General features: G+C 36.4%; 1 protein-coding gene across 1 annotated transcript in view; it reads right to left on the bottom strand.

Moving 5' to 3' along the window:
• Nucleotides 1-9,996, bottom strand: part of NCKAP1 (NCK associated protein 1) — a 472,154-nt gene extending 462,158 nt beyond the window's left edge. The window contains exon 1 of the mRNA XM_053698543.1: nucleotides 9,666-9,996. Within this exon, the coding sequence (XP_053554518.1) occupies nucleotides 9,666-9,773 (108 nt within the window). The 5' untranslated portion in view covers nucleotides 9,774-9,996. The remainder of the gene's footprint in view (nucleotides 1-9,665) is intronic.
• Nucleotides 9,997-12,721: the final 2,725 nt, after the last annotated feature.

Below are 12,721 nucleotides of genomic sequence, written 5' to 3'. Positions count from 1 at the left end.
AACAATTACGTTTCACATTTTTTTACGTTATATCAGACCATTAGTGATTTAGTTATATATCATTAGATATGCATAGATAGATCATTTAAATTATTAGGAGGTGAACTAGCTCCAGTTTAACAGGTTAATCATTTATATTTGATCAACGTTTCAGCTGTACTTTATTGGAAGGAGAAAAATAGTGATTAAATAAAACTATTTAAATTGTTATTAAAAGGTAAAAGTGATGGAAAATTAAATGCAATTTAAAATTAAAAAATTATTTTAACCACCCGCTCTCTACATCATTATATGGACATCTTGGTCTTCACCGTTGGCTTTGTGCATGCGATAAATTATTTATACAATACATAGGATACAATGCATTGTTTTCATTGTATCCTTGTTAGCGCAGTGCTTTGGATCATAGACTATCAGTCTGCCATCTAACATGTAGCGCATGCGCTTAGCTAACGAGGGGCGTGTTAGGGTAGTTTACATTGCCGACTGGCCAGGATTTTGATTTCAAGTTAAAAAAATATGACTTTAAAAATAAATGGCGGCGATTGTACGGGCAGAGGAACGGAGGTGAAATGAAAAGGATATAAAACGGTAAATATTTCCAAATACTGACCGTTTTCAGCAGTTTCATGAGCGAAAGTCTTTATTTTTTTATTTTCTATACGATCGTATGTTTGACTTTGTCATAGTTTACCATCACTTTAAAGACAAATAGCCATTACCTTAATAATAACAATTTAAAATAGTTTTATTTAGTTAAAACAATAACATATTTAATTTTTACACTTAGGTCCTTGTGCATATATATTCTACTCAAAACAATCTTCTTTTCAGTAAGGTTCTTGAAATTTAGTATGTAGGAGAGCAAAGGCATTAAAGGTACATAAAACCCAAATTTTTTCTTTCATGATTCAGATAGAGCATGCAATTTTAAACAACTTTCTAATTTACTTCTATTATTTAATTTGCTTCATTCTCTTTATATCCTTTGCTGAAAAGCACATCTAGATAGGCTCAGTAGCTGCTGATTGGTGGCTGCACATAAATGCCTTGTGTGATTGGCTCACCCATGTCCATTGATATTTCTTCAACAAAGGATATCTTAAGAATGAAGCAAATTAAATAATAGCAGTAAATTGGTATGTTGTTTAAAATTGTATTCTCTACCCGAATCATTAAAGAAAAAATTTGTGTTTAGTGTCCCTTTAAAGGGAGAGTGAAGTCAAAATTTAACTTCCCCGATTCAAAAGGAAAATTGTTTAAAAAAAAAATGCATGTTCTAATTTACTTCTCTTATCTAATTTGCTTCAATCTCTAGGTATCCATTGTTGAAAAGCATACATAGGTAGGATCCGAAGCAATAAACTACCGTGAACTAGCTGCTCGTCACTGTCTCACCCAATGTGTTCAGCTAGGCCCCAGTAGAAAACTGCTCTTTTTCAACAAAGGATATCAAGAAATTAAAGTAAATTTGATAAACAAGTAAATCTGAAAAATTGTATGCTATCTGAAACCGAGAAGTTTTCTTTAAGGATTATGTCCATTTAAGGTCTATTTCTTAACTCTGTATGTTTATTTTATAACATTTTGCTGTGAAGAAGCAGCGTGTTATTTCTACAGACACAAATTCACAGATTTTAGAACTAGAAAACCAATAATATGTGAAAATATCTTAAAGATAAAAAAAATTGACATGGTAAACCCTAGGATTTACCAGCGCAACAAATAAAGGGGACTTTCAGTATTAAAGTATAAAATACTTAATGCTGAAAGTTCCTTTATTTGTCTGCAGCGTTTACCGCGCTAAGCTACTCAGGCCACCCACGGCATAACACTATTTTGCAGTGAGGTGATCTTAGCCAACAGCGTGCTAGCTATCCAGTATAATGTAATGCCAGCTGGCAAACATGGCTATTGGCTAAGAGGTGGAAATGTCACCTCATTGAAAAAATAGCGTTCTGCTGCGGGCGTGCTGAGGCGATCAGCACTGCGAACACTGCAGACAAATAAAGGTACTTTCAGCATTAAGTATTTTATACTTAATGACTAAAAGTCCCCATTATTTGTTTCACTGGTAAATCCTAGTTTTTCACAAACGCTAAGATTTACCATCACTTTAATGGATTTACCACACACAAAAATTAAACATTACAGCCATGAATATAATATAATCTTGCTACATAAATTAAAGACTAATCTATATTTAAGGATGAATAAACTTTAGATTATAAGGTATTTTAAAATAGAGATTATCTTTATATAGGTTTTTCCTCAAAAATCATTTTATTTAAAAAAAAAAATCCATTTAACAACAAAAAAACAAGTTATATAAAAGTTTAAAGTATTTTTTTAAGAAAATTATTTATTTTTATCCACACTGATTGCAATCACCAATGTGAAATCTCTCAAAAGCCCTCACACAGATCTCTTAGTACCTCTATAACCATCACTTTATGGTATCCTTCTTGGACAAATCCTCTGCCGCTTAATCACTTTCAGTACTGGTATCATAATGCTCATGAAAAGACCCTTCACCTTTCAGTACACATTATACCAAGTGTGACGTACAGGGTTAACCAAACCTACCACAATCACCAGTGTGTCACAGAGAGGGTTAACTGACAGTTTCCACCTTAACGAGATTGTCACAGTCTAGCCAATTCAGGCAAGCCTGTGTCTTAGTTCAGTGGGTGCTAGGGTTAACAAACACTCTCTAGTCTGTACTAAACCTAGAAAAATGCCCAAACTCCCCTTAATTGCCACCCACTCTAAACTATCTCTGCTGCCACCACTTTAAGATTATTATAAGGGAAATCCTAAAGAAAAATACAGACTACAGCTTAAAAATCCCAAAACACAATTTGGCAAAAATCAATCTAAAAACATAGTACTGTTACCACCAGTCTCTTCTGTAATGTAGTTCAAAATATTAGACAAAGGTAAAAACTTGGAACAGTTATTCTGAACGGGGGGGGGGGGGGGACAGAGACAGTGCATTTATACAAAAAAATATATATATATATATATATATATAAAACAAAATTGCAGACAGCAACAGTTTAAAATAAAAGAAATATTACAGAACTTATAACTTTACTAGAATAGCCTCTGCACCAGGGAGATGAAATGAAGAATAGTCAAACACGATGTGCACACAGCATCCCATACAGAATGACAATATTATTTTGCTGAAATCACAGTTAAACAGATTTTTTTTCCTGAGGTCAGGTTTCTGACCAGGCCCCTTCCAGATTGGGTAAGGAAGATAGCCACCCCTTTATTTATGGCAGGTCATAAAAAGCCCTGCAGCCCTGGATGAACTTATTGAATAATTTATAATTGCCCACCCTGTATCCTGTTGAACCAGATGTAGATAGTAAAAATCAGTGGCCCCATAACTTTTACTTTTAGAGTTCTGGTTATTAAAAAAAAAAAAATGTACAGAGACAAAAAAGCAAAGAAGGAAAAATTAAAAAAAATGTGCGTAGTCTTTATTTACTAATTTTCTGAGGCAGCAGCTCATACTAAGCATGTGCAATAATTCACAAAATATAAATATATGCATTTGTGATTGGAGGATGGGTGTCACATGATGCAGTGGTAAGGAAAATGAAACTAATGTTGAAATTTGTCAGGAAAAAAAAAATCTACTACTCATGTAAAATTCCAAACTAAGTTATTTTGCAGTCTTTTTATTATGCATTTATTGATCATGCTATTCTACAATGTTGAGTGGTCCTGTGTTTATGTTACTATTAGTAAATCAGGTTATAGTGCCATGAGTGCTCTGTGTGCTATTTGCAGCCAAGTTACTTGCAAAACTACTTTATTGTACATAACTATACAGTATCTCACAAAAGTGAGTACACCCCTCACATTTTTGTAAATATTTTATTATATCTTTTCATGTGACAACATTGAAGAAATGACACTTTGCTACAATGTAAAGTAGTGAGTGTACAGCCTATATAACAGTGTAAATTTGCTGTCCCCTCAAAATAACTCAACACAGAGCCATTAATGTCTAAATCGTTGGCAACAAAAGTGAGTACACCACAAAGTGGAAATGTTCAAATTGGGCCCAATTTGCTATTTTCCTTCACCCGGCGTCATGTGACTCGTTAGTGTTAAAAGGTCTCATGTGTGAATGGGGAGCAGGTGTGTTAAATTTGGTGTTATCGCTCTCAAACTCTCTCATAGTGGTCACTGGAAGTTCAACATGGCACCTCATGGCAAAGAACTCTCTGAGGATCTGAAAAAAAGAATTGTTGCTATACATAAAGATGGCCTAGGCTAAAGAAGATTGCCAAGACCCTGAAACTGAGCTGCAGCCCGTGGGGCCAAACCATACAGCGGTTTCAGCATCATATCCAGAGGTTGTCTTTTGGAAATAGACGTATAAGTGCTGCCTTCATTTCTGCAGAGGTTGAAGGGGTGGGGGGGTCAGCCTGTCAGTACTCAGACCATACTGTCAGGGTATCTGTGAATGTTAGTAGATAATACACACATACATTTTATATATATATATATATATATATATATATATATATATATATATATATATATATATATATATATATATATATATATATATATATATATATATATATATATATATATATATATATATATATATATATAGCAGAGGTGAACGGCACTCACAAATAAATCAGCTACCTGGTGCTCTCACTAGGGAGAAACAAACAGTAAAGCAGCTATGAATCCCACGGACGGCTCCGTGTTGCAGCCAGGATCCAAATGAAGCAGGCACACAGGTTTTTTCCAAACACTCCGGTTTATTGGCAGTATCGTTTACCAAACGTTTCGGCTCAAACACGAGCCTTTGTCAATGGTGTACAAAACCAAATGACATTTGGTTTTGTACACCATTGACAAAGGCTCGTGTTTGAGCCGAAACGTTTGGCCCCAAGGCAGAACATACAGTGATGTGAGATGTCATCGCAGAAAATGCAGCATGTCTGCAGAAAGAACAGTACACAGGCAGGAAAAACATTAGACAGTTCTCTTCAAACAGAGCTGTGCTCTGGCTGCACTGTATACATTTAAACGATACTGCCAATAAACCGGAGTGTTTGGAAAAAACCTGTGTGCCTGCTTCATTTGGATCCTGGCTGCAACACGGAGCCCGTCCGTGGGATTCATAGCTGCTTTACACACACATATATATATATATATATATATATATACCTATACCATATTAAATTTAAGCATGCTTAATACCATTGCTGAATACGTTCTGTGTATTGCAAATCTGAGGTAAGAAATTAGATGCCTTGCTGATTACACATAAGACCCCCTTCCCTACTCAATATGTTAAATCACATTTGCTCAGATCAAAATCTATGTAACAAAAGTTAACACTTACTTGGCAATCAAATGTTAGTTCACAAAGCCTCTGGGAAATTCTAACTACACATTATGAACACATGTCTATACTATAACTTTGAAATTCATTTTAAAGTGCAGCTTATGTTTAATTTTCAGTTAATGTATACCTAAGTATTGTATAAAAATGTATATTTGTGGATCTAAGAAGAAGTACCTAACAGTAACATAGATAAACATTTGATAACTTTAATAAGTAACTATATAGTCAATATAAAATGTTTAATCAACTTGTTTCAAAATGGATAACATTCTTATATATTTCAGGCATCTAATAAATGTATATGTAATTGGTGCTGTAAAAATATATATTTTTATACACTCAGCAAGAGATGTACAGATATGCAATATTTATATTAATATGGGATAATAGTCCAATATAGATATAATTATGTGAAATTACATCTGATTGCTGATCTCAAGGTATGTATGTGATATTAAGATGATAACTGAGAAAGTAATTGAGTCCATGATGAAGGTATTATAATCCTTTTAAATCTTTTCATAGAAAATATAATTTAAGATATTATAAGTGGAGTATATGCATGTTTAATCTTGAAATACTCAGGGTAAATAGTATAAAATAACTCCCATCTATATTAAACATGTAAGTTATTAATACTGGAAACTAAAGTGCATTTAATAAATATTTTATAGGTTAGATACTAGACTGTTGGCAATATTGATAATGAAAGTGCATTTCTAGTTGTCTGCTGCCCTCTGATAGTTTATGCGAGAATTGCAACCAAGGAGAATTGTAGTATCAGATAACCATATGTCTCAAGGACCAATGACATGTTCAGATCCGAGAGCAAATCAGAAGACAAGCATCAGTAAGGGCCTATCCAATTCTTGTGGGAATGATTAAAGAAAAGAAGGAGGGGTTATATCTTTGATAACAAACACACACACTAGATAATCTTGTTTGCTAGACAGAGTTTTGCACTCCAGATTTATAAATCAGTCATTATAGTAAACCCTTTCAGAACTGTACATAAACTGGCTATTGTAATTAAATGCCTGGTAGTTATTAATTAAGCATTGTTAAGATAATAGTCCATATTCTGATATTTGGAGTGAACTAAGCTGGATAATTATAGACTGTGCTGCAATTCTCATGTGTGGCATTTATTGTAAGTAAGGTTCATTTTAGAGATATATTTTTTATGATCTGTGGTATAGAATATTATAAACGGAATAAGCGTGTATAGTTGATTCATAATCTATTCTAGTTTCTATATCAATATATTTCAATGCGTTTATAAATTTAACTAATCTCAAGAATTTAGGAATAAATATTAAATGTAAATTGTTTTGCATAAACACATTAATTGGAGGTTATTTTAAAGAATAATAAATAAATTGTATTATAACCCCGGTATATACTGACAATATGCCGCACACTGCATCAAATTGGTCTGCATGGCTGTCGTCCCAGAAGGAAGCCCCTTCTAAAGATGATGCACAAGAAAGCCTGCAAACAGTTTACTGAAGACAAGCAGACTAAGGACATAGATTACTGGAACCATATCCTGTGGGCCGATGAGACCAAGATAAACTTATTTGGTTCAGATGGTGTCAAGCGTGTGTGGCGGCAACCAGGTGAGGAGTACAAAGACAAGTGTGTCTTGCCTACAGTCAAGCATGGTAGTGGGAGTGTCATGGTCTGGGCCTGCATGAGTGCTTCCGGCACTGGGGAGCTACAGTTCATTGAGGGAACCATGAATGCCAACATGGACTGTGACATACTGAAGAAGAGCATGACCCCCTCCCCTCGAAGACTGGGTCGCAGGGCAGTATTCCAACATGATAACGACCCCAAACACATCTCCAAGACAACCACTGCCTTGCTAAAGAAGCCGAGGGTAAAGGTGATGGACTAGCCAAGCATGTCTCCAGGCCTAAACCCTATTGAGCATCTGTGGGGCATCCTCAAAACGGAAGGTGGGGGAGTGTAAGGTCTCTAACACCCACCAGCTCTGTGATATCGTCATGGAGGAGTGGAAGTGGACTCCAGTGGCAACCTGTGAAGCTCTGGTGAACTCCATGCCCAAGAGGGTTAAGGCGGTGCTGGAAAATAATGGTGGCCACACAAATATTGACACTTTGGGCCCAATTTGGACATTTCCCCTCACTTTTGTTCCCAACGGTTTAGACATTAATGACTGTGTGTTGAGTTATTGTGAGGGGACAGCAAATTTACACTGTTATACAGGCTGTACGGTCACTACTTTACATTGTAGGAAAGTGTGATTTCTTCAGTGTTGTCACATAAAAAGATATAATAAAATATTTACAAAAATGTGAGGGGTGTACTCACTTTTGTGAGATACTGTATGTTTGTTTGTTTATTACACATACACAAATTTTAAAAATGGCTTGCTCCTAAATATAGTCAACTGTATATTACATACTCTTAGTGGTAATTTAGGTATTAAATGTTTATTAATGGGACTAGAAATTATTTCTAAACTAATGTATAATTTTTAGTCTGTTATTGTATTTAATGTATGTCCATCTGTGCAACTATACAGGTAAAACCGTTCACAAGAGTTGACAATATTAGCTAAATAGAGAGTCAGACTATGAGAACATGAAGAGAAGGAAGGGGTATATTAGATTTATGGTAAACAATTTGATAGAATACAAATTTAGGTTACTTTCTCCCCAGTTCATAATGTGTCAAACACTGTAGTATCACCCAGTCAACAACAGACGCTATTTGTATTAGGCATATTTTTACACAAATGGGGAACAATCTTCAAGAGGAAAGGTTGAAGCAACATAAATGAATGTGAAAAAAATAACTTTACTAACTCCCCTATGGCAGTAAAGTCCCCAAAAATGAGATTTAGGAACATCACAAACCAAAAAAAAAAGCTAAAGTATTGTAGGAGGAAAATGGAAAAATTAACAGGAATAGAATAAAATAACAAGAAACTTACAAACTTCTACTGAAAGTGTCATTTATACACCCTACTAACAGCATTAGGAAAATGAATAGATACCAGCTTTCCATTTCTAGAATTCAAACACTAACCCTTTGGATTATTTAATATATTGCTCCCTATAAAATGTTTCATGGTTGTTCAAATTAATTTACTGTTGCACTTTGGTTCTTCAGTTCCCAATTACATTTGTGAATGCTTGTTGATGGTACCTCCAGTCTACATTAAGCCTTATGAAATATCAGTCTTCAAAGACCACAAACTTTGTTTAACCCATGTTTAATGCCAATACATTTTGTAAACAGGATTAGCTTGAACAAAATGCCAGTTTCTTTAAAACAGCTGAGATTGGGAACTGTGATGCTTGACAATCATCTATAAAAGAGTGGGCATCATATCCCACACATAAGCAGATCACAGGTGGGGGGGCAACTGAAGTCTAACATCTAAAGGGCAACATTTACCAGGGTTAGATACATTATCAATATTGGTCCTGACAACAAACCAGTATATTTATAGTTATCATAGAATGAGCTCAATAGCATGCTCCATCCCTCCCTGTATTCTACCCGAAATATATACACTCACCTCTCAACCCACACGCTGACATCAAGTGACAGTGTACTGCATACACCCTGACACTGACACATAAGAGTTATTCAACAGCCGTAAATACAGACACACACACACTTAGAAAGCATCGAAAAGATGGCAATGCGTCTATTAACTATATATACTGTACCATGATGATAATAAAATGCTGCCAACATGACTTTACCGGGCTTTGTATCTTAACCTTTCCAGCACAGATATCCCAATACGTGTTTAAACACATCTACCATCGGTATGTAGACGGGCTTTAAAAATACCAAACAGTATCATCATATAATTATGTGCGTTACACATTGTATTTCAATATCTCTCATACACTTATGTCTTTAACAAGACCTCTTTAATGTCAACATATGAGTGTAACCGGGGGAGGCGAGCTGAAGCACTGATTTCTTTTCCTGCAATTCATAGCCGACGATTTCCTCCTCCAGGCTGCGATCCCTCCTCCCACTGCCTGCAGCTGGGGTCCTTCATCCTGCACCTCCCAGGGAATCTCTCCAGCTATAAGCCCCATTGCCAAAAACATTAGTGGACACACTCAAGTTTTACACAGAATCCACTGGCCCTAAATCCTGCATCAACCCTAGGGTAGCGCAGCTTTACGCCGTCCCCAGGTAGGGCCTGCAGGATCAGGCTAGGGAGCGAGCTTCCCCTGCAGTAACATAAGCTACGTGTAAATCAGACGGCCATTCATTTTACCTTTTTGATGTTATAGAGACGTGTGAGCATCCCTATCCCCCTGTCGTTTAGGATGGTCAGCTTCTCTGCCAGTTTCTGCTGGCTGGGCTGCAGCACAGATCGCGACATGATGCTTCTTTTCGCCCACTACACAACAGCTGATGGTATCCACCGCCTGTCAGTTGTGATTATTACTGGGAACCTTACACAATACGACCAACCGGGTATTAATTCCAACCAGACGGGTGTTTGTTATGGGGGGATCTCTACATAGATCCCATGCTCCGCAGTTTAACCCGATGACACGCCTGCCCACCGCCCGTGGTCCGCTCCTCCCTTCCTGCTGAGGGACAGGCGGAGCGTTATCCAGGGACACCCCTCCGTTCCCAGCACGAAGGACTTGTGGAACAAGGGCGCGCTCGCGTGACTTCCTACTATCCGCCTAGGCTCGTGCTCGTAACTCCAGTGAGTGGTGTTCTGCTAGTGTAACCAGCTACTGCTGAAGTCACGACTGATGCCTATTGTGAGGGTACGGCCATAGCCTACATTTAGTGGGGGTGTTGGAACTAAACAAAATGAATGAAGGAATGAATAGAACACGTAGTTTAAAAAGGATTGGGTAAAATCCCAATTTTTGTAGGAAAATAATGAGATATGGCTGAGAAAATGATTTAGAACGCTAAACTAAGATTTTACCAAGGATTGTATGTTTTTACAAATGAAGCAATGTTACTAGTGTTTTATAAATGTTCTGTAATGTGTTTTTTTCTCTGTATGAAAATAAAGAGATTTTATAATGTAGTTTGTTTTATCTCTCCAGCTAACAAACATTTTACATTCTTGCAAATATTTCGGAACATTCAAGTCAAATTTTATTACAAGAAGGGAGGCTTCATATTTTGCTTAAAATGACATGAAACCCAAACTTTTTTGTTTTTTTTATTCAGAGATAGCATGCATTTTTAAACAATTTTGCACTTTACTTCTATTATCTAATTTGTTTTTAGTTCTCTTGGAATCCTTTGCTGAAAATCATACCACCTAGGTAGACTCAGGAGCTGCTGATTGGTGGCTTTACATCAGTGACGTGCAGTGACGTCAGAGGCTGGTGAGGCAGGATATGCCTTCATTCTTTAGATATCCTTTGTTGAAGAAATAGCAATGCACATGGGTGAGCCAATCACATGAGGTATCTATGTGCAGCCACCAATCAGCAGCTACTGAGCATATTTAGATATGATTTTCAACAAAGGACATCAAAATAATGAAGAAAATTAGATATTAGATGTAAATTGGAAAGTTATTTAAATTTGCATATGGGTTTCATATGGGTTTCATGTCCCTTTAAATGGTGTCTTGGAAAACTGGTCAACTTAGTAAACAACTGATTTTAGTTTAAAGGATTGTAACAGAAACTCTTGCCAGATAACACAATGCTTGCTCTGATTATGATATCTAGAAATCCATGCCCATTAAAATATGTTTAAAACATACTTTTTACTTTAATGCTGCAAATTATGCTTATAGATTCTTTCATTACATAAGGGATGAGAGTCAGAGGGGGAGGAAGAGAGACAGAGAGAGAAAGAGACCATGGGGGGAGAACAACACATAAGGAGAGAGATGGATAGATAGAGAGAGAGAGACACACACACACACACACACACAAGGGGGGGGGGGACCACTGCATTTTAAAGTAATAAAACAGCAGAGCTACAGAGAGTTCAGAAAATTAGTCTATAATTTAGTGTGAAGTACAGAGGCAAGCTGCTAAGTTAGTGGGTGTAAAGTTTGAGTAAACAAAATACAAAAACGACCCTGCTGTAAAAGAGTAAACAAACACTAAACCACATTCATTAAATTATCATTTTCACTAACAGAATCCCTATCAGTAAAATCTTACTTTAATAAGATGTTGGTGAAACACTGCTCTCTGTGCCTCTCTCCTGCTCTGGAAGGATTCAGGAAGTGACAGTGGCACATTCCACTGCACTTAGAGGGGAAGAACAGAACTCTCTTTTTCACTTTAGCAAAGCTGGCAGCTTCACAGGACAGCAACAAAATATATGAAAGTTGTTTTTTTTCCGTTTTTGTTTTGTTTTATATGATTTAACATCCAGCCCCAACCCTATGTTCCACTTACTAATGCCTCTCGCTGGATTGGTTCAGCCCAAATAGGACTGCCTCAAATAAGCAGTTAATGGGCCATGCAATGATCTTAACCACTTGCATCCAGTAGATGGCGCAGCATGTTGTGTAATGGTGGGCAGACCTGCTTGTGCCTCTTCATTGCACAACATATAGCTGTGAGAAAAAAAAATGCTGGGAAAAAAAATTACAATTTTTTTTTTAAAGCCAATAAAAAAAATATATTTTTGCCCATATGAGAGGTGAATCACTGCCTCACCTGCCTCTAGTGACTGCACATCACTGCTTTACATATAGGCCTCATGTTATTGGCTCAACCTTGTGCATTGCTGTATCTTCAACAACAAAAAAAGATACCAAGATAATGAAGCAAATTTAAATACTAGAAGTAGATTGGAAAGGTGTTTAAAATGTGGATTATGATAGCCTTGGTGACTCTATAGTCCCAATTTTATTAAAGACAGGAGGTAAGTATTTTGGTTTACTTTCTTAGCTTTAAATCTCCAGCAGTAATACAAGTACAGAAAAAAGATACATAGTATCTCTGTTCAACCAATAGGAAAATAGAGCATAGTAATAAAGCAGGACTCTGGACAATCCACTTCCTCTTTCTTTACTGGTCCCAAAGTAGGACCGATCCCCATAATTGCTGGTACGGAACAAAGGCCAACGGGCTCCAATGGTAACCGAAACAGGATTAAAGTGACAGTCTACACCAGAATTGTTATTGTTTAAAAAGATAGATAATCCATTTATTTCCTATTCCCCAGTTTTGCATAACCAACATAGTTATATTAATATATGTTTTACCTCTATGATTACCTTGTATCTAAGCCTCTGCAGACTGCACCCTTATCTCAGTGCTTTTGACAGACATGCAGTTTAGCCAATCAGTGCAGACTCCTAAATAACTCCACGAGAGTGAGTAC

The sequence above is a fragment of the Bombina bombina genome, chromosome 1 (assembly GCF_027579735.1).
Source record: "Bombina bombina isolate aBomBom1 chromosome 1, aBomBom1.pri, whole genome shotgun sequence".
NCBI lineage: Eukaryota > Metazoa > Chordata > Amphibia > Anura > Bombinatoridae > Bombina > Bombina bombina.
This window is presented reverse-complemented; position numbering and strand designations above follow the sequence as displayed.